Source organism: Labrus bergylta, chromosome 10 (genome assembly GCF_963930695.1).
Source record: "Labrus bergylta chromosome 10, fLabBer1.1, whole genome shotgun sequence".
NCBI lineage: Eukaryota > Metazoa > Chordata > Actinopteri > Labriformes > Labridae > Labrus > Labrus bergylta.
The window spans coordinates 20,942,149-20,967,240 of NC_089204.1; the positions used below are offsets into that span (position 1 = coordinate 20,942,149).

Here is a 25,092-nt window from a genome sequence, read left to right on the forward strand (position 1 = left end):
CTGTCACAGGCTGGGGATATTTAAACCGTGGTGCAGAGCAGAGCGGCGCGGGGCAGTTCTCACTACTGTTTGACTGTGTGTGCTAATGACTTGGGGGTAGGCTCTCTCACCAGGACACACACCCCACAGCGAGGCGGCGGTGATTGACGGGTGAAATCGGACCTCAGCTGCAGTTCTCGGCACAGTAGGGGCCAGATGGGGAAATAGTGATTTGCGTTTTTTAGTATGCAGCTCCTGCACTTACGGATATTCCCTAATTGTCTCCCTTACTTACCTGTGAGGCTGTTTCCCATCACAGATGCAGAGTACATTTCAAATTAACCCAGGATGTTTTGATTTTTTTTTTTTCTAACCCGACACCTTTGAAGCAGACTTATTAAAAATGTAACAGTGGGGCTAAAGCTTGTCTATCTACTGCAGGTGAGAGTTCCTGAGACAAAATAAAGGGACTAACATGAGGCGAATGAAGCTGAAGAGGCAGAGGAGACACCTGAGATAAATCGCATAGTCAATTCATGACATCCTGCTAAAGCAGCACATACTGTATCTTTGACTACAAGTGAGTATGGCTTGCGCACTCCAACTCCCATGCAGGCACACATGGGCACAATGTGTAATGAGCTACCAAGCTCTCTGCAACTGCAGAGGAACTGAACATTTAAATGAGCCAATGATGCATTATGTATATCACCGAGGTTCCTGTGCAGGAATTAATCACGATCATAAAAGCCAAAGACAAAACAACATACTCAGGCCGTCGCTAAATTGTTGTGATCTAATGCAAAACAAATTCATTTTTCATGCCATTAAAGATAAAGAAAATCTTAAAAGGTTCGGTTTCGCTTGTCTGCGTCTCTTATTGAGAGTCATTCACTTTCAACTTTATTTGCGGATTATTGCAAATCCCCGGTACAAATCATATCATGAAATCATGTAGCTGGGACATTGGATGTGTTCTGCTAATGCTCAAGGAAGATCCCCTGAGGGAGCCATTGAGTGGGGGAGAAGGGAGAGAAAGAGGGGAGGCAGATAGCAAAAAGAGAGGTGGAGAGAGAGAGAGAGAGAGAGAGAGAGAGAGAGAGAGTGAGTTACAGGACGGGGAAGGGAGGGAAGGGCGGGAAAGAAAGACAGAGAGGAGGGGAGGGCGGCAGCAGTCAAGCTGCACTTTATCCTGACAGATCTCCTTTACACACTAATTTCCTTGTTAAAGAAGAGAAAATGGCACTCAATCCGGAGAAATCCTTTTCTCCTGGAGCAGGCCTGTCAGCTGAGGGATGAGTGGATACAAGCAGAGCTTTCCTCCTCAGGCTAGCTCCCTCTGGCACACAGCAGCCAGGCTAGCGCTCACAGCAGAGCTCTCTATCTATAGCCATAATTAATACACCATCGGAATATAATGAACCATACCATGATACATGAATTTCAGTGGGCTCTGGAAGTCGACAGCAGTCATTTAAGAGCTCACTGGAAATCAAACGTGAAGGGAATTGATTTTTTGATCATGTCATCTTCATCACGAATGACAAACAAATCGTGTACAAACATTTCATGCTCAGTCGCTGTTATATATATATATATATATATATATATATATATATATATATATATATAAATAAACATTCCCCATGATAACATATCAATCGTCCACAGTAACCAGCAAAGTCATTAAAAACCAGCAGTGGTACATCTTTTACGGTAACATATTTATCACTGAATTTGCAATTCTGCAAAGTGTATTAAGTTGGATTTGAAAAAGGCAGAAAAGAAAAGCCTCCTTTATTTTAAGTCAGGGGTGTTAGCTGTTCAGTCTGGATGTTCTCATCTCCCAAGATTACTATTCTGCAGGGTGTGTGTCAAGACTACTTTTCAGAAATCTCGGTAACAATTCAGATGCGATCGATAAGGAGTGACAGTTTATTCTAAGGCTTAGCAACAGGCCAAGAAAAGAACGACTGAAGCATCAAGTTTAGAGGAATGAATTTGTTTTGTATTTGATTTTTCCATTAAATTTATCACCACTTTAACTCTGCCTTTCTCCCTCCTCTCACTTTCTCCCTCGCTCTGTCACTCACATCGACAACAAGGCTGTAAACGGCTGTCAATTTCTCATCTGTGATTTCCATGTCTTCACTTTCATCCATTTTTGATTGCTTCACACCCTATACCTATGATGCTTTTAGTGCTCATCGGTGACCTTGTGAGATGATGGGGGGGGGAAATTACAAAATAAATGTTCAGTGGCAGAGTGCTGCTGCCCTTTATAACACTTCATCATATCGACTGTGGACGGGAAATAGTTGAGAAACATTTTCTTACAAAACGACCCTAATGCTGGTTTGGCACAAAATCATATGGTAAATCTATTACCACTTTGTCAAGAGAAACCACTGGAGGTTTCCCACAGTGAAGCAGCGGGGGAAGTGGGAAAAGTGTGACCCTGAAACTACTGTCCGATTTCTCTTATTACACTGTTTTCAAAATTGTCTCCCCTTTTCGGATTTAAGGGTCATTGAGGATGCCAATCAGGAGGACAGGCCAGTCAGAAAAGCCAGCGGCGTGAACAGGACAGGAACCAGCTGATGAAATTCATCCATACTTCTCACTTATGATGACATGATTGATTTTCCCTCAGAGTGCTCAAATGTAGGATTGTCTTCCTACCCCCATCTCCTCCTCCTCCATCCCGCCTCAATCTGCCCACCCACCCGCCAAGCCAGCAGCTAATGGATAAAGCCTCTGTCTGTCTCAGGCATGGCGGAGAGTTGACGAGTGGAAGAACAACTGCAACGAATGAAGGGTGAAATCTGAGAGTGCAATTTTCCGTCTGTCAATCTCCCTTCAAGAGAACAAGTTGACCACCAATCAGCGGAGTCGATTCAGGGCCGGCGGTTGATGGGAGCACTCTGAGTGACAGCATCATGTCACTACATTAACACAGCAATGAAAGACATAAAAAGGCATTTTTTGAAGGGCCTGGCCAGTTATTCCATTTCTGGGTGTGATTTGAGGGGGTTGGGACCATACTTTTCTGCCTTAACAAATGAACAAACTGACAGGTTAATGCATAACATAGCACTCTATAATTCATGGATCTGAATTTGGGAGACTCCTATCATACACTAGGTGCTTCAAAATACAACCAATTAAACTTTACTTAATTATTAAAGGTAGAAAGTGAGGGAGAAACATGCCTTAAAAACTCTTGCTTGCAGTCAATTACGATAAAACTTTAATGAGCCTGGATAGAGAGCCATAAAAACTGATAGCCCCTCCGTCATGAATTATATATCCATATCGATTTTGTTTCTTTGCTATAAGAATTGCAGGTAATCGTATGTTACCACATGTAAAGTGCACTTCCCTAGCGGGGATAAATATTAACTATCAAATATATATGAGGTGTGTGTGCATTTATGACCAGGCTCATGTAGAAAATGAAGAGCAGGGATGTCGAGGCGAGGACCATTGGGAATGGATGAAGGGTGCCATATCTGACAGTAAGAGAGACCCTTAGCGGTGCCGGTTTGATATGTTACCTAGTTAGCGTCACAGAGAGAGGAATAAATAGTTCTTTATTATTTGTGGTTGCCATCATGTCTCTCCTAATAGACAGGCTATACTGAGTTTAAACCACATTATCCTCTGAGAGACCATCGCAATTACTCTTGAGAGCCGGGTCTGATGTGTGGATAAGGCAGGTCGCCCATGTCTTAATGAACACAAACAATGTGAAATGGAGGAAGGAGCAGTGGGGGGAAAGATAATGGCAAGGGAGGGCTTGTTTTAATAGAGACAGCACTAAGTTGTTTGCTATGATCTATGCCGAGTCTGAGAATGCTGAAAACCCCCAATGTTAGTTTGTAGAGATCTTTTTTTTCCATGATCCTATTACCCAATCAATCCGCACCCTTTCTCCGCATTTCGCCGACAAGCAGCAGGCACAAATCCTGTTTAGTGGATCTCCAGTGGTGGGTTTGTGTGTCTTGCTGTCATTGTCACACGGTCCTGCCTTGTTGGACACCCGCAGAGGTTAAAGGGCACCAAACTGGATCACCGTGACACCCAGCTCGAGCCTCATCCCCAGCACGAATGGCTCAGTGCTGGGTTAATTGATAAACTGCCGCTCCACTTCATTAGTCAGACAGACCGGGCTTAACGAACGAACACAGAGAGAGTGTCACTCTGAATATGTTAATCATGACTGGCCATTATGGGGCTCTTCCCTCTACCTCCTTGTCTCAGTCTGTGGTAAACTACAAAGCCCAGGGATGTGGACCCACTTCAAACTCTGTGTTCGCTTGTGTTGAGCACGGCTATTTATCAGCGACAAAAAAAAAAAAAAAAAACACAGGAGACAGACAGACACAAGAGTGGTCCTTGGTGTTATTGAATATAAATATATAATAACCATGTAAAAAATGCATCATTTGGCCTTTTCACAAAGGCGGTTGTAATATAGCACTAGGTGAGCACTGTACTTGACGTACACACTGGAGGTGAGGGTGTCAGGGGAGAGCTCGCTGGAGCGAGAGGAGGTTTTATTGTTGCCCAGCCCTTCCGCTTAAGTGCACATGGCTGGGAGGAAGCTGGGACCTCCAGCTCTGACCTCTGCGCATGTATATTTAATAGGCCATCAGTTGGCCGGGGCAGCGCTCTGATCAGGATTCAGAGAGGGGCTTTGAACACCCCTGTGTATTCCTGAGCGTGCAGCCTCAAGCTGCTCTCCCCAGCTGTGTCAATCCGACAGCACTGTTACAGGCACCCAGACAAGGCGCTGGGCACTCCACTGCTACCGCCTAATGACTACAGGAAAAAAAAACAGCAAAACAAACACAAAAACAATAGCATTTGGCGTATGGAGCTCTGCTACCATCTAATGAGTGGTTTTTAAAAGTGAAATATTACACCAGCTGATAGAGTGTAGGCTGTGTGGGATCTGTTTAGATTACATCAGCTATTCTATACAAAGCTGTGTTCCCCTTAATAATAACAAAATGGCAATCTTACGGTGACTGCACCACACACGCCGGTAACGATTGTAGAAACAAGACGGCAAACAGTGAAGTGCCATTCGTAAGTCTTTTCTTCTAACAAGGTATCACTACTCTTTGAATCAAATCGGCTCTGTGAGCGGGGTGTGAGTGCGTAGAAATGTCACAGTTCACGCACGTGTGTGTGTTTGTGTGTGTGTGTGTGTGTGTGTGTGAGGGCAGCTTAACGAGGGTGGTTCATTTGACAGGCAATTAGTTTGCGGAGCTGCTATTGACAGCCCCTGTGCTTGTGTTTGTTCAACAGCTCTGGGTGAGTTCCACGCTCCCTGGGCTACGTGACAAAGCACCTCCGACAGGGAGCTCCTGATCTCCACCGAGGCTCGGAGGCTCGCACTGTGAGGGGGGGGTTGGGGGGGGGGGGGGGGGGTAGGGTGGGAGGTTGTGGATATGTGACAGCCTAGCAGAGAGAAGAGAGAGGAGAGAGAGAGAGGGAGAGAGAGGGAGAGAGAGAGGCAGAGATACAAAACCCACAAGGGTCTATTAGGGGGTTGTTGCAAGTTAATGTAGCTACAACACACTTTTTTGTGTCGTATTTTGAAAGGCCTGAGCAATGATGTTGTCATTTGTTGTTTGATTGCAGGGATAGCGGAGGGTAATCTTAGGAGACACGCCGGCTCTCACACTACATGCACACACATAAAAATGCAGAAAGAAAGGAGACAAGGAGGAGGTGGGGGGGGGGATGGAAGCTGGAGGGAGATGGAGGAGAGGAAAAATATAACAAGATCCAAACACTCTTTTATCCTCGAAAATCCCATATTCTAATGCAAGGGCCCATCCCTCTTTTAGTTGCAACCATTTCGTTTGTAGAGCCAAGCTCCAATCAATATCATTATTTTCACAGAGGATCGAAGCGCCTTCACCGAGTTAATGGGGGATTGAGGTGGTAAACGTTTACCCTCTCACTGTCAGCAGAGCACTGGTCCATAGTGGGCCCAGATGACAGCGCTGGCCCTGCTGTGGACACACTATGTGGAGATGTCCTGTGGGTAGACAGGCTGCATGGACTGTCAACCGCCTGCCATGCCCTAGATGGCCTAACATATCAGCCACTTGAGTTAGAGCAGAAGCATGGGCTTTGACTTCTGCTGGAGCAAACAGAAACAAACTGGCCAGTGCTGGCAGCAGCATTACTGCTCTGCTTGACACTGGTATTGTTCATACAAGAAAGACTGGAAAGACTTGTTATTCTGTATTATTTTACCAAAATAACTCAGCTCATCGAGAAGTAATTAAACTGAATATTAAATAACACACCACATTAGCATAAAACAATATTTTGCTCATTGCTAGCCCTCTATGGCTATGGATCAGCTGTTCTGTCGGTTTTTTGAGAAATGAAGACTAATCTGCAGCTGGCAACAGCCGAGCACATTCTCTCGTATAGCAGCATATGCTAAATAGCTCTTCAAGCGCGCAGATGCATTGCTGTAAAATACTTCTCCTGTCTGCGTATCTGCATCTCCCAGATGGGTCCCAAGCTGTGCCAAACTGCATCTCATCAACTGCTATGAACTATGGCATCACATGACCGCCGGAGATATGTGGAGTCCTATTCTGTCTCGCTTTGGCACAACATGGTCAAGCGATGCATCATCAGGAAGCCCACACTTTGTCAAACTGGAGGTAACTAACAGAGGGAGGAAGCAGCGGAGTGAGTGGAGAAAGTTCTGCTCAATAAACAGGAGAAAAGAAAAAAAGACTAAAGTGCCATTTCTCCTTTTTTTTTCTCACTTTGGAAAGACGACTAATCAGCGTAGTTTGAGTTGATTCGGGTTTGCATGTGGGTGTGACAGAGCAGTGAGAGATTTCATGGGACGTTGCCCCATGATTCATTGAGTTATTGGTTTCCGCCCTGTTTTAATCGCTGCAGGGCCAGAGCCCAAAAATCTCGGAGGATTCCGGAGAACTTGTTTCTCCAACATTCAGCAGAATGGAATTTGGTCTGCAAGTGCCTCACGTCATTCGAGGCGTCCTTCACAGTTTCGGGGGCCCTAATTCAAACCACATGGAGGCCAGCGTCCGGTTACGGACCTCGGCAAAAAAAAAAAAAAAGGACACATTCCCATTGGCTGCTCCAGGATGGGAAATAGGGTGTCTTGATGGAAAAAGATAACAAACACATCTAAGTAGGAGTCACAACATAGCCAAAGAACACACACACATTCACATGCATAAATATACAGAGACATGTACATACACGGGGACATATACAAATATACACGGACATACACAAATACACACACAGACTGAAACGAACACTTATGGGCCTGCAAAAGCTGTTTGCTTGACATGATGGAAGAATGAGCAGCAGGCTCTGTAATATTGCTCCTATTCTTCATTGACAAGCATATATATTTTTTGCTGTTCCCTACTGACTTTGCAGCGCTGAACTCCATTTATGAATTATCTGACATATTTCCTGCTATTTTTTTGACAGGAGTACTCAGAGGAAATTTCAAGGCACCTTTCTCCTGACAAGTAGAAATATCAATATTTGAATAAATTGCAGATTTGGATCTCCTCACATGGATGCTCTCCAGCAAGAGTGTGTGTGCGTGTGTGGGTGTGTGTACAGCTGTATGAATGTGTGTTTGTGTTTTTTTTTTTTCTTGAATGTGCACGTGTTTGTGTGTGTGTATGTGTGTGTGTATATGTGTGTGAGTGAAGGGAATGGGAAGGGGTTTGTTTCATTCTGTTACCACGGTCTTATCCCCCCGAGCCCGCAGGCAGAAATCTGTATGCAGCATTTCATTAGGAGAGAGCTCGACTGAGTGACATGTGAAGCACACCTCGCCGTCGACCTGATGAAGTTTACTTCTCTCAAACGGCAAAAAGCCACTTTGTAGACTAGCCCTTTTTTCCACAGAGGAAGAGAGGGGGTTGATGGTTGAGCACCAATAAAAGAATCATGAATGTTGTTTCACAGAATGACAGGCCTATCTGTACACAAATATTTCTCTTCCAGAAAAATGTAAGCTTCAGAGCTTTTCATCCTTTCCTCTTTTTTTTTTTTCAGGCTGATTCGACTTGATAGGACTGACAGTGTTCAAAATATGATCACCTGAATTCTAAGCATTGTAGGAAACATCTAACAAGAAGCAACAAAAGAAAGCAGAGAACAAGATTGTTGTTATCTTACAAAAGTGGCAAGTGTTACAAGAGGAAAGTAGTATCTCACCTAGTGAACTAAATAATTTAAAAGCAAATACACTATTGTCCTACAACCTTGATAAATACGCCATCTCTGTATGAGAGGTCAATGTCAAGCATCCATAACATTCAGGGCTGTCTTCTTAAAGCTCCTGGTGTTACGTATGAGAGACTTCTGCCTATCTATCTCACTCTGTTTAGCTGCAGTAGCTGCCATTCTGTCTGCATGTCTGCTGCTGCCGCTGATAGATCACTCTCCTGCCCACCCCCAACCACCCATCACCCCCCCACCATCATTTCAGGGAGCCTGAGAAATGGCTTAGCAATGTGAGGTTACTCAGGTACCAAAAAAGGCTGCAACCTGCTGACCCCCTGACCTGACCCCCCTGACCTGAACGTCATACTTTCTCCCTCTCCATCAGAAAACAAAAACAAATCTTATCATGCGCCTCTGCGGCTCAAAGAAAGAAAGAAAAGGGAGAGTCCTTATATCAATGTGGTGCTTTGACAATCATCTATCCACATGACCTGTGATTTCTCCGACAGGGCCGGCTTGACACTTACAACGGAGAGGTGACGGCGCGCAGGTTGTCCATCTCTCGCCTCGCCTGCCCTTATCTCCTCTCCTCTCCATCTCTCCCCTCACTCCTCCTTGTGTGCACAACTTAATAAGCAAGCAAGGGGTTGATTCCCATTATGGAAACCCTGGAAAATGGCCCGGACATTTCCCCCCCCCATATCTGGGATCTCCATCTGGAGAAGGCACTCTCGCTCTCACTGCCCCCCTCATCCAATCTCTGTGTGTGTTCTGGTGAGCCTACACTGCAGAGATGGCTTTCACTCTCCACTGGCTACAATGAGATTGGCCCACCAGGTTGACTCTATTCGAATCGACAACCCATTTCAATAACGTAACAAAACAGAACAGAGTGCTGATGTTGAATAAAACATTTGTGAGGAGTGCCCGGGGGCCACGATGGGGGTCTTAAATCATCTAAATCTGTAAAATTTTGGAACGCTTAAGCAGAAACACATTTATCTACATATAACATAACATAGTGATTTAATAATAGCATGTAATTCAGTTAGTTTCCCCATTTGTACTGTCCTGAAATGCATGCCTGTGTCACTGCTCTCATATCAGTTAGAGCTGCTCCATAACTAGACTATATGGTTAACAGACTAATAAAGATTACACTGAGGTCAGCAAGTCACTAATCCCCAACATTATTAGTAAAAACAAAGCCTACAGCTTTGCGCCATGCACCTCAGCACATCTGAGTGCCTATGCACGTGCATAAGGTCCGAACATAATACGGTGTGACTTAAACCATACAATGAGAAGAGAAAATAAATATCCTAAGAGCAGCAGGGGTGGACCGGGCCAGGCCTCTGCGGACCTATGTCATCACTCCCTCTGGTCCCGGCTGCGCTCCCCACCCGAGCAAAAGGCTCGATGATTACGGAGGCTCAGCTTCCCTCTAAGAAAGCAAACCGGAGCTGCAGTCCAAACAAGGCCGAGCCAGCAGCGAGGGAGCCTTGCTACACCAGGCGGCTCAGGTTTACCGTCGCCTCCGACCTGGCTGGCCCCCGGGCTTGCATTAGTCCCCCAGCCCAGCCTCTCTAGGACAAACAAACAACCAGCACTTACACAGTCAGGGACGAGCAGTGAGGCAGGGAGAGCCGGTGCCACCAGCGCTGTGCAGAGGGGAACCTGACCCAATTGGATTTGCTTTATCACCCCCTATAATGACTCCCAGACTGGCCTGTTCCAGTGGTAGAAAATAAAAATTACGGAGAAAAAAAAAGGGAAAAAAAAGAAATCAGCCTGCCTGCCATTCTGAGTTTGGCCCAAAATGGGCAGCTCCCCCAAAACCAGATGGGGAGGCATCTCAAAAATGTTCTCTGCCTCTGGGGACATGTGGTTTTCCCCATCATTATATAACTGTAAACTCCTGGATGTCAGAGATTGGGGATAATAACTTTCAGATGTTGGCAGCCCGGACCGATGCTAGGACCTGCTGGATGGGAACGCTTATTCGGCAGAGAGGAGGAAGTCCGAGAGATTAGGACTAAGATGTGACAGGAGGGAAAAGGGGATCTGGACCGGAGCTGAATGGGTCGCCTTAGTCTGTTAGGGGTGTGTTTGACGTTGAACTGGGCTCTGATGATGTGCTGCCATGTGGGAGGCAGAGACCCGTCATGTGGGTGGGTGAGACACAAATTAATATAAAAACCACAGGAAATCATGTCATCGTGTTAACACGCTGAAATCAAGCTAAAGTGCTCGGGCTTGATCCACCACTTTTAGCATTCCATTTCAATTTCCAGACACATTTGCTATGACAGGTTTAGCACTCCCCATTGCAGTGCAGATGTGCCACTAATTCAGAAACAGACACACCTCCTTCAATAAATGAGTCCTTATAGAAGTGTCGTCCCATTAAACCATTTTTTATTGGTTTGTCTCACATGGCGGCAGAGGATCATTGTTCAATGCGGACGTGGTTGCCGCTTGCCGCCGTGGTCAAGGTTTGGTCACTTTAACTCAGACTGCTGTAATGAAAAGAAACATCTCCTCACATTTTTATGTATTCCAGCTGGTCACTGCACGGCGAAAAGCACAATCCCATTTTTCTTCTTTTTAAATATTTTTCCCCCTTTTGCTTTAAAGTTATCGATCGCGGTGCTGAACAAGCAGAGGAGTGTTTTTTATTGTAAATCAATACTGATCGATCTGGCTGCCTGGGTGTTGAATATGGATCAATATCACACCAGGCTGTGGAGGAGATCTGATTTCAATTGGCAAGAGAAGCCCACAGCAGGTTTCCATCAAGCGGTAATTCAAGACATGGGAACATAAGTCAGATGGATTGATATAGACTAGCCAGGACCTTTCTTGCCACTGAACCAGCTCAAGGAAATTTCTGTCATATATCATTAACGCAGTAGGGGCAGGCGGTAAGAAAAAGAGAGGGGGAGCAGAGTGCCTTAGTGACCCTCCATGTAGAGCAGTGGTCAAACATTGAATAAACAAGCCATTATTAGCATGAATATTGTGTTTTTTAATAAAGAAACTCCAGAGTCTGAGACACTCACACACACAAAAATAGAAACTGAAGCTGCACTCTGTAAAGACACACACACTCTCTCTCTCTCTCTCTCTCTCACACACACACACACACACACACACACACACAGACACACAAACACACCACAGCTCAGTGCGGTCATGTTCTGGGGAACTTCTGGTTCTGATTATGCTGAGGTCAGCCCGAGATTCATACTGTAAGCTGTTATTAATTTACTGAACAAATGTCCTGGAGAAAAATGGGTGAATGGTGAAATATTTTCATTATCCTTATCACACGGTCAATCTTTATTAAAGCTGCACATTTGCTGTATTTAAATGCAGGCAGCTAAACACATGATGATGCAATTTAACAGCATTGCATGTGTTTATGTTAAAAGAAGCATGTGGCATCGCTCATTCATCACTTGTTTGTGATTCCTGAAGAGAGAGGGGCACTGTTCCAAATGACAGCATTGTAAAACAATAAAAACAGAGCTATAGTTAGAAATAACTTGTCACTTTTAATAAATGACACTGGTTCAGGGCTCTTTCTCAGGGGCTTCTCCTCCGATACATCCCAGGCACCCCTGGGGCCAACAGAGCAGCCAGCGGACCAGCTCGTTTCCCCGAGGTAACTGATGACCCTCTCCCCGAAGTTCCCCCCCATCTTTGTCCTGTGACCTCACACCAGCGGGAGCAGGACCATGTCCGATGAAATCTTCAGACTGCTTCCCATCCTAATCTAGCTGGTGTCACACTACAAATTGCTACATTCAGAAAATGGAAATGGATTGAGGTGTAGGATGGAGGGAGGGACTGGCAGAGGAAGGGGAAATAAGGGGAAGGAGGGGCGGGGGGAAGCGGAGGAGGAGTGTGCATCGACAACCAGTCCCCTAAGAAAAATACTCGAGAAAAGAACGACTCGGGAGATCCCGACAAGGAATCACATCTCAGCGAACATATTGATCTGATTTACAAAACCTCCACTCTAATGCGAAACAAATGGCGTGGGCGTGAACTGGTACTTAACCATAAAACCCCAGCATTACTCCGTCTCCGATGAAATACCACATATATCCCTCACCGGGGCCTAATGTGCTGTTTTACGGCCAGATACGACTGAGGTTGACCCAACAGTTTGTTTGACAATTAGGGGAAACCTAATAAGGATTGAATGGGAGCAAGAACATGCCAAGAGAAAGAAAGGAGACCCTTTTTCAAATGGAAAAAAAAAAAAAAAAAAAGGCACACAAAAAAACAACACAGGTCTGAGTGACCTAAATGTGATTCACAGAATCGGGAGCTGTTCGACAAAGCTCTTGTGTCATTAATGCTTTAAGAAACCAAACAACGTCTTCAAAACAGCTACAAAGTTGAATTATAAAGGAGCGCTGTTAAATATTTGAGAAAGAGTGCCATGTTTTATTCACTCCGGTTTTAATTTCAATAATGTACGAATTTCACCGAGGTGGCTCGGTGCAGCCGTGTGTCGGGGAAAAGGGGAATAAATCTTAATAGATTGTTTTCTTTCATAATATCAAAATAAATCTCTTACGTTGCTCCACAGCCGGATTTAAATCACATTAACACAGCACTTAACCAAGCCAGTAAATGCAGCTGAAGACAGTAAAGTTTAACAACATATTCACTAAATAAACATTTGATAACCTTTTCTTATTTCTGTGTGAGTGTGTGTGTGTGTGTGACTGTGTGTGTATAAAAGGTCCAGTGTTGCTCTTGGCCCGGCATTCATCCCATCACCCCAGCTCTGGCCTTGTTTCTGTCAGCACTGAACCAGGGGAGTTAAAAGAGTAAAGGGGGGGGGGGGAAGGAGAGGAGGAAGAGAAGGAAAGAGAGAGAGAGAGAGAGAGAGAGAGAGAGAGACGGGGGTTGTGAAGGGGGGAGGGGTTGTCTCCATGGACAGATGGACTGCTCTTTCTCAACACATGTGGAACCATGTTTCGTCTTTCACTGCCGTCAAGCTGGAGCCGAATCCGTCGCTCTGTTGGCCCGCGCCACTCTTTTTCGTACTGCACACCTCTCTCTTTAGCACAGCAAACACACACACACGTGCACACACACACACACACACACACACACACACACACAAACATCTCCGTCTCTCTCTGCACACATGTTAAAGTCATCACCCCTGCTCAGCGCTAGTAAAACACAACACCCCCGGCTTCTCTGCTGTTGTCAAGTCTTGCCATTAGCTGATGCCACTGGGGAATCCTACCCTAGTGAGGTGGGTCTCCCTCGGGAACGTCAGGCACCACGTTACGTTCAGCCGCCACTCATGTGAACCCAAACATGTGAGCATAATTTGGAAAATATCATTTATACTGTGCGTCTTTGTACGTGCCTTGACATTTACAAACTGCGATAAAAACCGACATGAGGGAGGAGGGAATAGAATACAGGGCGAGAATAATTTGAGGTAATGTTTTGCTTAGTGAACAGTATTACCCAATCCTGGATGTTGGAGCGCTTGGGAAGGAGGTTCTGGCTCTGAGTGCCGCAGAGAGAGGGTCTGGGTTTCATTTTTCGGCAAGTGCAAGCCAAAGGAGTGCTGCCAAGTACAGCTTTCGCTCTCAACACTTCCTGCTCTTCCTACCCTGGCTCGGGAGGAGACAGGCTTCACTCAAACATCACGTCGACTCAGGCAGCGGTTGCCAGATTATTCTCCCATTTCTCAATGGGCGTCAAAAACTCACATCTGTCACAGGAATTACAGCGACCGCAGCCTTATATAATTAAACGCGGAGATGGACGTGTTGTTAAGCCACAAATAAAAAAAAGGTGCGAGCAGGTGTCTGCTCGTGTGTGTAAATATAGAAAGTGAGTGTTTCCTATACAAATTAACAGCTTTAAATGACTCACTGTTGAGCTTTAAAAAAAACAGGTCCCACAGCTCAGCACTTTAATGTAAAAAATCCAGAAGGAACACCTGCAGCAATCAACTCTCAATCACAACAACAGTGACCCAATCCCCTGCATCATTTTCATTATGGATGGTGGGAGCTCAGTGCTAGATTAACACTACCTACCGAGTGCCATCTTAATTGCACCTCTGCAGATGCAGTGAAAACATGTCATTTAGGTGCTTCATAAACAGGCTTCTCTTTTGCAAGTTATCACAACAGCCGCTCAGTGAAAACACACCCCTCTTTACCAATGCTGATGTGCAATTAAAATGGTTTTAGAAATCCTCTTTGACAGTCCGGGGCTTAGCCAAAAATGTAAATGACATTAAAGGAGACAATGAATTTAATTTTGTTTAATGTCCCCTTTCGCTGATTCTCATTTACATCACATTTCCACATAAAGGGCTGACCTTATAAATACTGGCATTTGTTCAGCTTTTGGAGGTAATCACGGTTTTGCAAAAACCAGATGGGAGCACACAAATTTTCCGATTTGTTTCTTAGCAGGCCGAGGGAACCACATGTGAGGCGCTTTAAGACCGCGCTCTTTTGTTCCTGGTAAACAACTTGACAACAAGTCAAGTGCACTCTGGGAAATGACCTCGTAGGTGTTCCACAAATGAACGATAACGCAAAGTCATTTAGAAAATACAGGCGCACTAATGAGGGACATAACAGAAAGCTAAGCAAAATTTACATTAGGCCAAAATTTAATTGCATTAACACACGAACAGGTGCGCTGAGGCCTTTATAAATGAGCTAAATGAATAAAAGCCTCCCACAGCACAACCATGTGTGCTGACCAAAAAAAAAAAAAGAGAGAGACAAGGGGAAAAAAATAAGAGAAAAAAACAAGTCAATGTCATGAATTATTCAGTGGCTGGGCTGCACTCCAAAGGTCGCCGCTCTTTGACCTTTGTGACAGGAAGTGAAAGGGAGCGCCGCGGCCGCTGGAATAAACAGAGCTGACACGTTTAGGTCTGCTCCAGAATCCGTTTGTGAATGGCAGCCTAAATTGACACAGGATGTTAAACTGTATGAACATGTATTAAATTCAAAATTCATATATGGGCAGAATACACATTGATAACACTTTCTCTCTCTCTCTCTCTCTCTCTCTCTCTCTCTGTGTGTCCGTCTCAGTTCTTGTTGCATACATTGCTGCAGCTTTCCTCAGACCTTTGAACCCTGACACGCAGAATGAGTCATTTTCTCTTCTCTTTCAACAACATGCAATGTCTTATTACAAAATCCATGTGTAAGCCCGAACAATGTATCTAATCTTTCACACAAGAGAAGACAAAGTCAATATGCAAGAGAGTGAAGACAGATACCATAGCAGGAGAGTCATCGCAAATTGAGTTATGTTTGGCTACATGCACTGTAAATGGGAAAACCATCTAATCAGATATTGGGTACCTCATCACTATAATTCTAAAGACTCAAATTACCGAGTGAATAAACCTACACCCCCACTTACTTTAAGGCACCATTAACTTATAAATGTGACATCTGTAGCACTGCTGGATTTATAAAGGGGAGAGATGATTACACCCAACTGCAAAGTGATGCGGTCATATCAGCAGCAGCGCTACAATTAGTGCCTAGATAAATGTACCGTTTCTTTTATTTCATGTAAGCACCGAAAAGTCTTTTTCATTTTCTCAGTTGATGTTGGAAGAAAGAAAAAAAAAGTGCGCTCATTCTATTGAAAGACAATGGGCTTTTTTTTTTTCTTTTTTTTTGACTAGAGCAACTATGTAGTGATTTTCCCCAAAGATATTGAAATTTCCAGTCATAACACACATAAAGTCACCCAAATTCAACAAAAATAGGCCCTTTTTATCATCCAAAAAAGGAGCATGAATAATGCAAGGGCATCAAATGTAAGCGCTGAAATATTTAAAAGACCAAGCAGTGCTGAAACTTTGTGACAGCTGTTGGGCCTATATCTAACCAACTTTTCTTTTTTTTTTTTTTTAAAGAGAATCCTTCCTCTTCAGAAAATCTGAGTGAAAATCTGTATCAAAACGCAGCGAGAAAATAGGGTAAACAGATGTCTGGCTTGACCGCAGGAAAATAGGACACATTTGGAATGATAAGTTTCCCAAACTCCGTTGGATATGCCAGATCCATGGGAACGCCAGTTAATGTCTTGCTAGATGCCAGCTAGCTGTGTGCGCTTTCCCCTCTTACCATCTGGGAAAATGTTACAGCGACTGAACGCCATCAATGATTCACTCCAAATCTGTTTCTTAAGGTTTCGACCATGCTACTGTTTCTCGAGGAAATGTGGCAGTGCTAGCCGGTTTTTTTACATACTGTAATTGTAGACAGATGAGACATGCCTGATTCAACAATCAAACCTCTCCTCTAGGTTTATGTCACTCAACTATGTTCTACTCAATTGGAAATAATCAGTTTCTGCCAGGAGCGACCGCAGCACAGGTGCCTGTAATGATGTGCATGAGAAAATGACAGATGTAACAGGAATGGCTGTAAAACATGGAAGCTTTAGCTAAAAGCTTGCCCATATGCACAGCGGGAATGGTCGAGTAATTGCTGTAAATAATCTTACGTATGCGCTTACAGTCAAGTGTGCGCTCTGGTCATGTCCGTAACTCTTTCTCAAACCCTGCAACCTTTCACAAGCACCCCTCTCTGCGAGCCTCCCTCAGTCACTGGGAACCTGTGTGGGTCTGTTAGGGTGAGCTGACGGGCTCATAGTTACGACATGGAGACAATGGGAGGGTCTAATGAGGAACATATGCTTTTGTGTTTCAACAGAGCCGCTCATTGTGCAAGGAAAGGGATACTCTACTCCTATTCAGACTCGTCACAATGAAAATCCGAGCCCTCCCTGAGCCAGTTGAGCTTACAATATCCATCCGCTTCTTTTTACCCTGTTTCTTTTTTTTTCCCACCCCTCTTCTTGACTTTAATTCTCCATGCATTCATTTTGCTTATTGTACTTATGTTACATGTTTTGTCCCGCAGATTGAAGAACAATGGTGTGCGAAACTCTAAGCAGTAAAAGGGCAGCAGAGCGACACAAAGCAGACATAAAAGCAGCGGAAATTAGGCAAAGTAGACGTCTCAAGTTATATGTAAATGTTCACACTACAGTTCTTTTTACTAACAAATGCAACTTGACTTATACATTAAGCAAAAAAAACCCAAAAGAAAAACCACTTAGAACTTTCCTCAAAGGTGATGCAATGACAGTGAAGCATAAAGGCATAAACATACAAGCAGCATGCATGTGTGTGTGTGTGTGTGTGTGTGTGTGTGTGGGTGGGTGTCTTTCTGTCTGCGTGTTTTTTGTGCCCTTGTCTGTGTGTGTGTGTGTCTCTCCGTGCGTGTCTGCGTGAGTTTGGGTTCAGACAGCAGTAGCTCTGGTAATCCATCCAGGCTCCCAGGGCAGCCAGCTCCTACTTCCTGATGCATGAGAAGCCGCTGGAGTGGAGTGGCAGCAACAACTGCTCAGCCCTATTTGATTACTAATAAGAGAGTTGTCCCCTCTGTCAGATACCAGGCATTCTCCGCTAAGCAAACAGTGATTCCGGCTAGTCAAACATTAGCATTGCTGTCTCTCCCTACTACGTGGTGAGAGTTACATTGAGATCGACGCTCAGACTACACCCCCTGCCTCACCCCTATATCCACCTTACACACATACACACACTTAAACACACAACTACATAAACACATTCAGGCTGAACGGGGGACGTATAGCTTCACAGGGTGAGAAAAAAATGCCAACGCTGGAAAGAGCAGGCCATTTATTCTGCCTCTTTAGAAAGTGATGAAGGGAATATAAACGTGGCAGATGTAACTTCCCTGAAGGTGCAGAACAAAACAGCACACATAAAATGTTTATCCCTTCTAAACTTTAACGGCATCTAGCTCTCAGCTAAGAAGGAAACAGTCAATGAAAAACAACTATTGACAATGTAAGCGTCACTGTCGTAAACAAAGAGGGGAAGCCAGCCAAATAAATGTGAAGTTGCCTAAGCTAATGAGGTGTATTCCCAGCATGATCCTCTAGTGATTGAACCACCTGTGATTGAACAAACCCTATCCAGGTGGTGACCGCCCCTCGGTGCACAGGTACCTGGGAAAGACGCCCCTCAGCCACTCACACAGGAGTCACCCACGGTTCCCACACTGAGAGCACACGAGTCAGAGCGACCAGGCCGTCTGGCACGCCAGGAGGGGACTCATTTGTTCACTAGATCGTCCATGTGCACACTCACACTCTCACTCACTCACAAACAGAGAGGAAGCTGCACACGGCCTTACCTGTCAATGATCACAGGGTCTGATGGAGTCTCGTTCCTGTTTCCACAGCTTTTCTTGTCACAGCATCGGCTACGGGGACACGAGACAGTATGTGTCAGAGCAGACAACACTTTTCTAAATAAATAAAAATAAATAAATAATGCACAAAAAACAACATACATTTATTAAGTGCCTTGGAGTGACGTTTGATATGAGGGAGGAAAAAAAAAAATAGCCATGAGATTTCCTCCACTCAATCCATCCGTTGCATTGATGCTGATGGCTGATAAAACTGGTGAAAACAACATGTTGTGTTGTTTGGCTTAGTGTTGGAGGGGAGGGGAGTGGGGATTGGGCCAGGAGGCAGGGGAGTCACTTTTCACAGCTTCAGCTTTTGTTTACCTCTAATTGCCAAGCTGCTATTTCTGAGGGAGATGCAAGGTGCCACCCTCAACCAATATTTCTGCGGGGCATTTATCAATTATGGCCTCAAAAGCACTAATCTATCTTCCAGCACATGTTTCAGCCATCTCCTCCCTGAGCCTATAGTTGCTGCTTCGCACTTCTTTTGATTGGGACTTGAATCAAAAGTGCAAAAATAAACAAATACATCATCCCGGACTTGATTCGAAATGAAAACATATAAACATATGTGAATGGGATTGATTTATGCCATATGGTGCTGCGGGAAAAACAAAGATTTTGAAGCAACTGTCAGTCAAACACACGTTATTCAAATATCTGTGTGATTTACATGACTTTGAGTTGCAATAATAAGGATGTGTTTTATGGCTAAGGTGCTGCTTAGTATCGAGGGGAAAGCATAATTCAAAATCTGGTGTATCAGAAAAAATAAGATATCAAGAGATAATTCTTATCATGACTGATCTTATTATGCATATCTTCTTATCTGATAATAGGCAGCAGTTAAAGTAGTCCTTTATTCTGCAGCACTCCTCCCTGACTAAAAAAAAAATATTACCTCCAGAGCACGAGCATATTCAACGTGTCACAAATAAGTGATGGATGCTTGTATAAATTGAGCGTGAGTGATGAGTTTATGCATGGAAAAAGACAAATCATTCTCAGCTCTCATGCTGCACTTGCTCTCCAGCAGTAACTTGAACAATGCAGCGGTGCAACAAAGGAGAGGTTAACCGACAGTATCCGAATTCAATGTTCACAAAGCTCATGCTGAGCTCGACAATAACAACAAAAGGCGTTTTTTCCTTTTAGTATCAATGACACCGCTGAATAGCAGCGCAATATGAGAGCTTGAGATTTATGTGGTTAAATGACGCTAAAAGGCTCGCTGATCATTGTTGACAGGTGGGATCAACCGAGAACTGACTGTGTGCGAGGGAAAAGAAAAAAATATATATATATATAGCAGGCGACGTCTGTGCATAACTAAAAGAGAGGCACATTGTCTCTGGCAGGCTTACATACAATTCTGAAAATGTGAAGAATAAATAAACTACATATTAAAAAACATAACTTGTTCTCTGTGTCACTGGCTGTTTATTATACATTCCATTTCCCTTCACTGGAAAAGACAGTCAGTTGATTTTCTCTGTCATATTCATATTCCTATCAAAGTTGAATCACATCATATCAAAGTTAGAAATGACAGCAACTCTCTCTCCCTCTGTGGTTATTGAAGGACCACAGGACAGTCTGCATCACATCATGAGTGTCAAAACTTATCCAAGAGGAGGTGGGGGGAGGGGGGGGGTGATTTTGTTTTTTTTGCATGGATCTGCAAAATGGACAGAGGCGAAGTAAAAAAAAAAAAAAAAAAAAGAAAGAAAGAAAAAATAAATCTGCTTACCTGCACATAATTTCATGAGTAAGAAGAACTCTGCACATTTCTGGATTCTTGTCTTGGCCCTCATAAATGATGGCCTTTGAAAGGAAATGAGAGGGAGAGCGAGTGAAAACACAGTTAAACTGATAAACACATATTAATTCACATAAATTCACAAATAATTAGCTGCTGTGTTTGCACTTAATAAAATAAAGCAGGGCATGAATACACATGATTTCAGGACAGGAGAATATTTGACATAAGTCTAAGGGCTCAGTGATAAATATGGATAAGATAATCATGCTAGTTTAAATTATATTAATTAATTAAAACATCAGTCACATGTACCTAAATAGAAAAATAAAAGACATAAATGTAGGTGATAATAAAAGTACACTTTTTTTTCTAGTGGCAGTAATTCCAGGAGAGCAAATATAGTATTAAAGTGTATGAATACACTGATAATAATTACAAATTGTATTTTTTTTTATTAATCTGGATAATATCCTGTGGCTCAGAGAGACAGACAGAGAAGGGAAGAGAGACAGAGAGGTTTTCATAAGGAGAGATCCAATAGAAGTGTCATCAATATGCTTATAATCTGGGGATATTTGGGGGAAAGTGTTAATGGGCAATCTGTTGTTTATTTTGAGCCGCTAACAATGATCTTTCTGTGGATAAAAAGCGGTGTCTGGCGGTACGGTTGAGTAATTTTTGAGCATTGGCTGAAACAGATGGCGTGGAGCTATCAGTTCTGCCGCTCTTCTCTCCCTCCCTCGATCCCTCAATCCCTCCCTCCTTCCTTCTTCTAAGGATAGACACTTCACTCCCTCGTAGAGTTAACCGGCATCAATGTACACGCAGGAAAATAAACACCAACATTTTTCTAATATATGTTCATAAAAAATATTTAAAAAACTACTAATAAATAAACAATGCTTTATTTCTCAATTTTTATTTTACGATATAGATAATTTTGAATTTTTATTTCAGGTGCGTTTGAGGCCACTACAAAAAAATGTGACTTTGAAAAAGTGACATATCTGAACCAGGTCGCATCACTCTCTTGCCTTTTTTAAAAATCTGTCCTACTTGAACTGATATATCCTTTGCTGTTTTCAGTTTCCTTATATTTCTCGGATGCAGACGATTATCTCTATTGGTTTGATTTATGTCGCTGTTTGCTGCTGTAGAAACAGAAATCCATAAATTGCTTGTTCTGCGTCATTGACTCGGATCATTCGCAGGAATGTTGTCTGTGACCAGTGGCCCAGGCTTCACGGCTCTATTCACAACAAGATCAGACTAAAACCCGACATTTCATGACAAAAAAGCAGCTGCAGAGTTAAAATAAAGACGTCTGATTTTATTCCTGGAATTATAAATACTCTTACAAATCTTTGCTTTGGCTTTAGATGCTCATTTAAACATATTCTGAGCGTTTGGTGAAAAGTCACACACATTTCTGGGTAACAAGAGTGAATTGCAGCTCAGGAAAACAATATTTGTATAAATAAATACGGTAGGCTATCTAATGCAAATTTTTAAATACATTTAGAGCTTCACCTTTGAGTCTTAGCAGGGAAATTCAAATCAGATCATGTGGAGCAGACGCCGTGTTTAAATTTTAATGTTGAGCCTGCAAAGAAAGCCCAACTCTGGCACGGTGAAATTGACTTTAGAGTCTTGCAATATGATATGACCAAACGTAAACAGCCAAAATGGAAGCTGTCTGTTCGTGTTACACCGGTAATTTGATTTTATTTTGTGCCACAACTGCATTTTGCAAGCAGAATTTTTTTTTTTTTTTTAGAAGACCATGAGCTGTATATTTATCTCTGGTGTGACGATTTGCACGGCGTGTTCATTTTTTTTTTTCCTTCTTTTTTTTTGCGCAGGTGGATCATGGATGTGAGCACATTTATTCTGCACTGTGCGTAAATACAAGAAGAACAGCAGCTTACCTGCTTCGTCATGGAATCGATTAACCGTATGTAAAGATCCTGTTCTGTTCTGACACCTGGGGAGACAAGAAGAAGAGGGAGAGCAGTTGTAGTAATTGTTTGAGTAATTTTAGGCATTGAATAAAAAGAAGAAAGCCCTTCAAACTGAAATTGCGCACTCAATAAATTTTACAGAGTGTGCAGACAGTGATTGAATTAATATAATGATTTGATTGCTTCTGTTATGGTTGCAATAAATATTACTATGACATGTGGTGTTGTGCAAACAGATGAACCACCTCTTGGTATATTTGCACGTGTTTGCAATATTTTAGTAACACTTGAACTCACCATTGCTGTACAATAACTGTAGTTTGTAATGTATCCCATTGTTAGTTTTTTCACTGGTTGGTTCCTGCAGAAAACAGTTTGTGAAAATCAGCATCAACACAATAACTGCAGATCATGTCTGGGAGTTGTAAAAAAATATATATTATTTGTGCAAAAGAAGAGAAACAGCTCTAAAACGACTCTCTGTCATCAACCCATTGAGTTTTTAAGAAAATCAATATTACACGTGACATCCACCTTTAGTAACCCATTGCCATTTCAGAGAACATAATTTCGATATGTGCTGATTATGTGCAGGGGAGCTAGTGAGTGTGTTTCTAGAGAAAATACACCGCTTACTTTTTCTTTCTCCACAAAGTCCACAAAAGCTGTCCTTTCGATCTCCACCGGCTGACCCTGTCTGTCATACAGCGCCAGGACGAAATGGAAAAAATTGGATTTTCTGAGGTTGGAAGGGGGCTGCTTTTCATAATGTGCCCGTGCCAAGCCGACACCGCTGCGGGGAGAAAACAAGAGACCATGTCGGTTAAGCACCGGACACCGGGGATGCTAGATGATGGAGAAGCTGATGGAAACATTGGAGATGCAGACGCACGCTTGAGTCTACGGGGGAGATTTCTTGATTTGTCACAATAATGGCTAATCTGATGTAATGAAAGAAGGGGAAAGCCGAAGGGGGGGCATTTATTGGGAGACCGTAATTGATACAGAGTATTCAGGGGATTGAGGGGTCGATATGATGAGGAGGGAATGCGTGAGAAAAATCAGATGCTTTTGGCATGCGTACCTTTGGGCGGCTGTGTTTGCATCCACCACCCCAGCTGTGTGCATCCAGGAGCGGACCGAGTTCAGTCCACCCAGCGGTTCCTCCTTCATCGTCGTCCCACCCCGCGGTATAGTTTCCTGAATCCCAAACATTTAGGACAATTTGCGTGGAAAAAAAGAGCCTCCTGCGAAATTAGGGAAATAAAACGTCCAAAGCGTGTTATCCTTCAGGGTTGGTTTTTTTTCTCTGGATAAGTAGCGCGAGCCGATTCAGACTTGCGAGGGAAAACCCGGTCCACAGGTCTTGCCTCCCTCTTCAGTCCGTCCGATGTGAACAATTCTCAAAGTGCTGTACTTAGTTAGAGCGGTATCCACAGACTCGAAAAGTGAATTGTTCAATAGACAAGATTTTTTTGTGTTGCTATTGTTCCTCTTTGTTTTTTTTCTCTTTTTTTTTTGTGCTATTCACAGAAAAATCGATGGCAGTTGTTTGTGTTTGTGGGTGATGCTGCTCTCAAAGTGCCCACATCCCTGAAGCACCGCATCCAAAACCTTCAGGACTTCTTGTTGAATAAAAAACCCACTCCTGAAAAGGTGCTGCTGCTTCTCCACAAGACAAACACAGGCAAAGGCTGATCACCAGTGGAGGTGTTCCTTGTACACAGGAGATGTGGATAAGGGGCCCTTTCGCGTCGTGCACGATGGATGGGAACATGCAAAACTAAGCCCTCTTTCCCCGAGGACTGAAATCTTTCCCGGGAGCCAAAACTCTAAACCCACGGGAGAGGCGCTGTCAGAATATGACGCTGAAGGGGCGGAGCTTTGACCATATATGGAGCTCTGACGGTTCCTGTCAGGCAGCGGCGCTCCAACTATACGGGTTCAGCCCTGTAGTGCAGCAGCCTGAGAAACACTCACTCGCTCCACTTTTCCTCTTGCTTAGGCCCTATATGTGGTGAGTTTGATTTTTTTCATCATATGGAAAATGCAAGCGGGTGTTACCATCACACATAACGAGGAAAAAATAAAATAATAACATATCATAAGTACTCGGCATTCAGAAATCAGTGTTTTTATTTTTTCGCTGATGAAATAATAACTATTTCTGTGATTACTTTTATGAAACTGAATTTAAATGGATAGTTATTGACATTTTTATATGATTAAATGTGTTATTATTATTACAAAGTGACTCGGTGAGATAGTTAGTTGAAGAATGTATCGAAAGCATCAGACTAGCTGCGTGGATACAGGCCATAAATCATATTTCAATAATGGCACATCATGTGTCTTTATGTATTTGTATTATGCTTTTTTAACTCTATGCTGTGGGTTATTTTAATGTAAGTTACATGTAATTAATATTAAGCCCATTTCAGAGAATCAGATATCCTTATACATTTTAATTTTCATTAATTTTTCATTGAGAATTTTTAAGTACAGATGATTGACTTCCAGTTGTTTTCCTGTGTGTCGTAGAGCATGAGATTCTCTTCTTTTTTTTCTTTTTTGAGTGTGTTGCGTTTGGAAATCAGTTTCTCAGCAACCACAGAGGCTATATCAATGTGAAAACAAATCAATCCCATCACTGTGCCATTTACAGAACATAATGTCAAATCTTATGACCTCTTCATACGGGTCTAAAATAATCAGAGAGTCTCATGACATTAAACAAAACTTGAGGAAATCCACGCTTCTGTGTCTTCTTTATTTCACGCACGTCCTGTAAAAACCAGTGATA

At 43.2% G+C, this 25,092-nt stretch overlaps 1 protein-coding gene across 10 annotated transcripts in view; it reads right to left on the minus strand.

Moving 5' to 3' along the window:
• Nucleotides 1-24,033, minus strand: part of ebf3b (EBF transcription factor 3b) — a 69,069-nt gene extending 45,036 nt beyond the window's left edge. For 2 of the 10 annotated variants that reach the window (XM_065959399.1, XM_065959400.1), the window contains exons 1-6: nucleotides 23,374-24,031; nucleotides 22,926-23,082; nucleotides 22,587-22,650; nucleotides 22,257-22,312; nucleotides 20,317-20,390; nucleotides 18,507-18,575 (exon numbers count right to left, since the gene is read on the minus strand). In XM_065959399.1, coding sequence (XP_065815471.1) covers nucleotides 18,507-18,575; nucleotides 20,317-20,390; nucleotides 22,257-22,312; nucleotides 22,587-22,650; nucleotides 22,926-23,082; nucleotides 23,374-23,504 — 551 coding nt within the window. In that variant the 5' untranslated portion in view covers nucleotides 23,505-24,031. Of the gene's footprint in view, nucleotides 1-18,506; nucleotides 18,576-20,316; nucleotides 20,391-22,256; nucleotides 22,313-22,586; nucleotides 22,651-22,925; nucleotides 23,083-23,373 lie in introns of all 10 variants that reach the window. The other 8 variants (XM_020655133.3, XM_065959401.1, XM_020655136.2 and 5 more) reach the window with 6 other exon arrangements.
• Nucleotides 24,034-25,092: the final 1,059 nt, after the last annotated feature.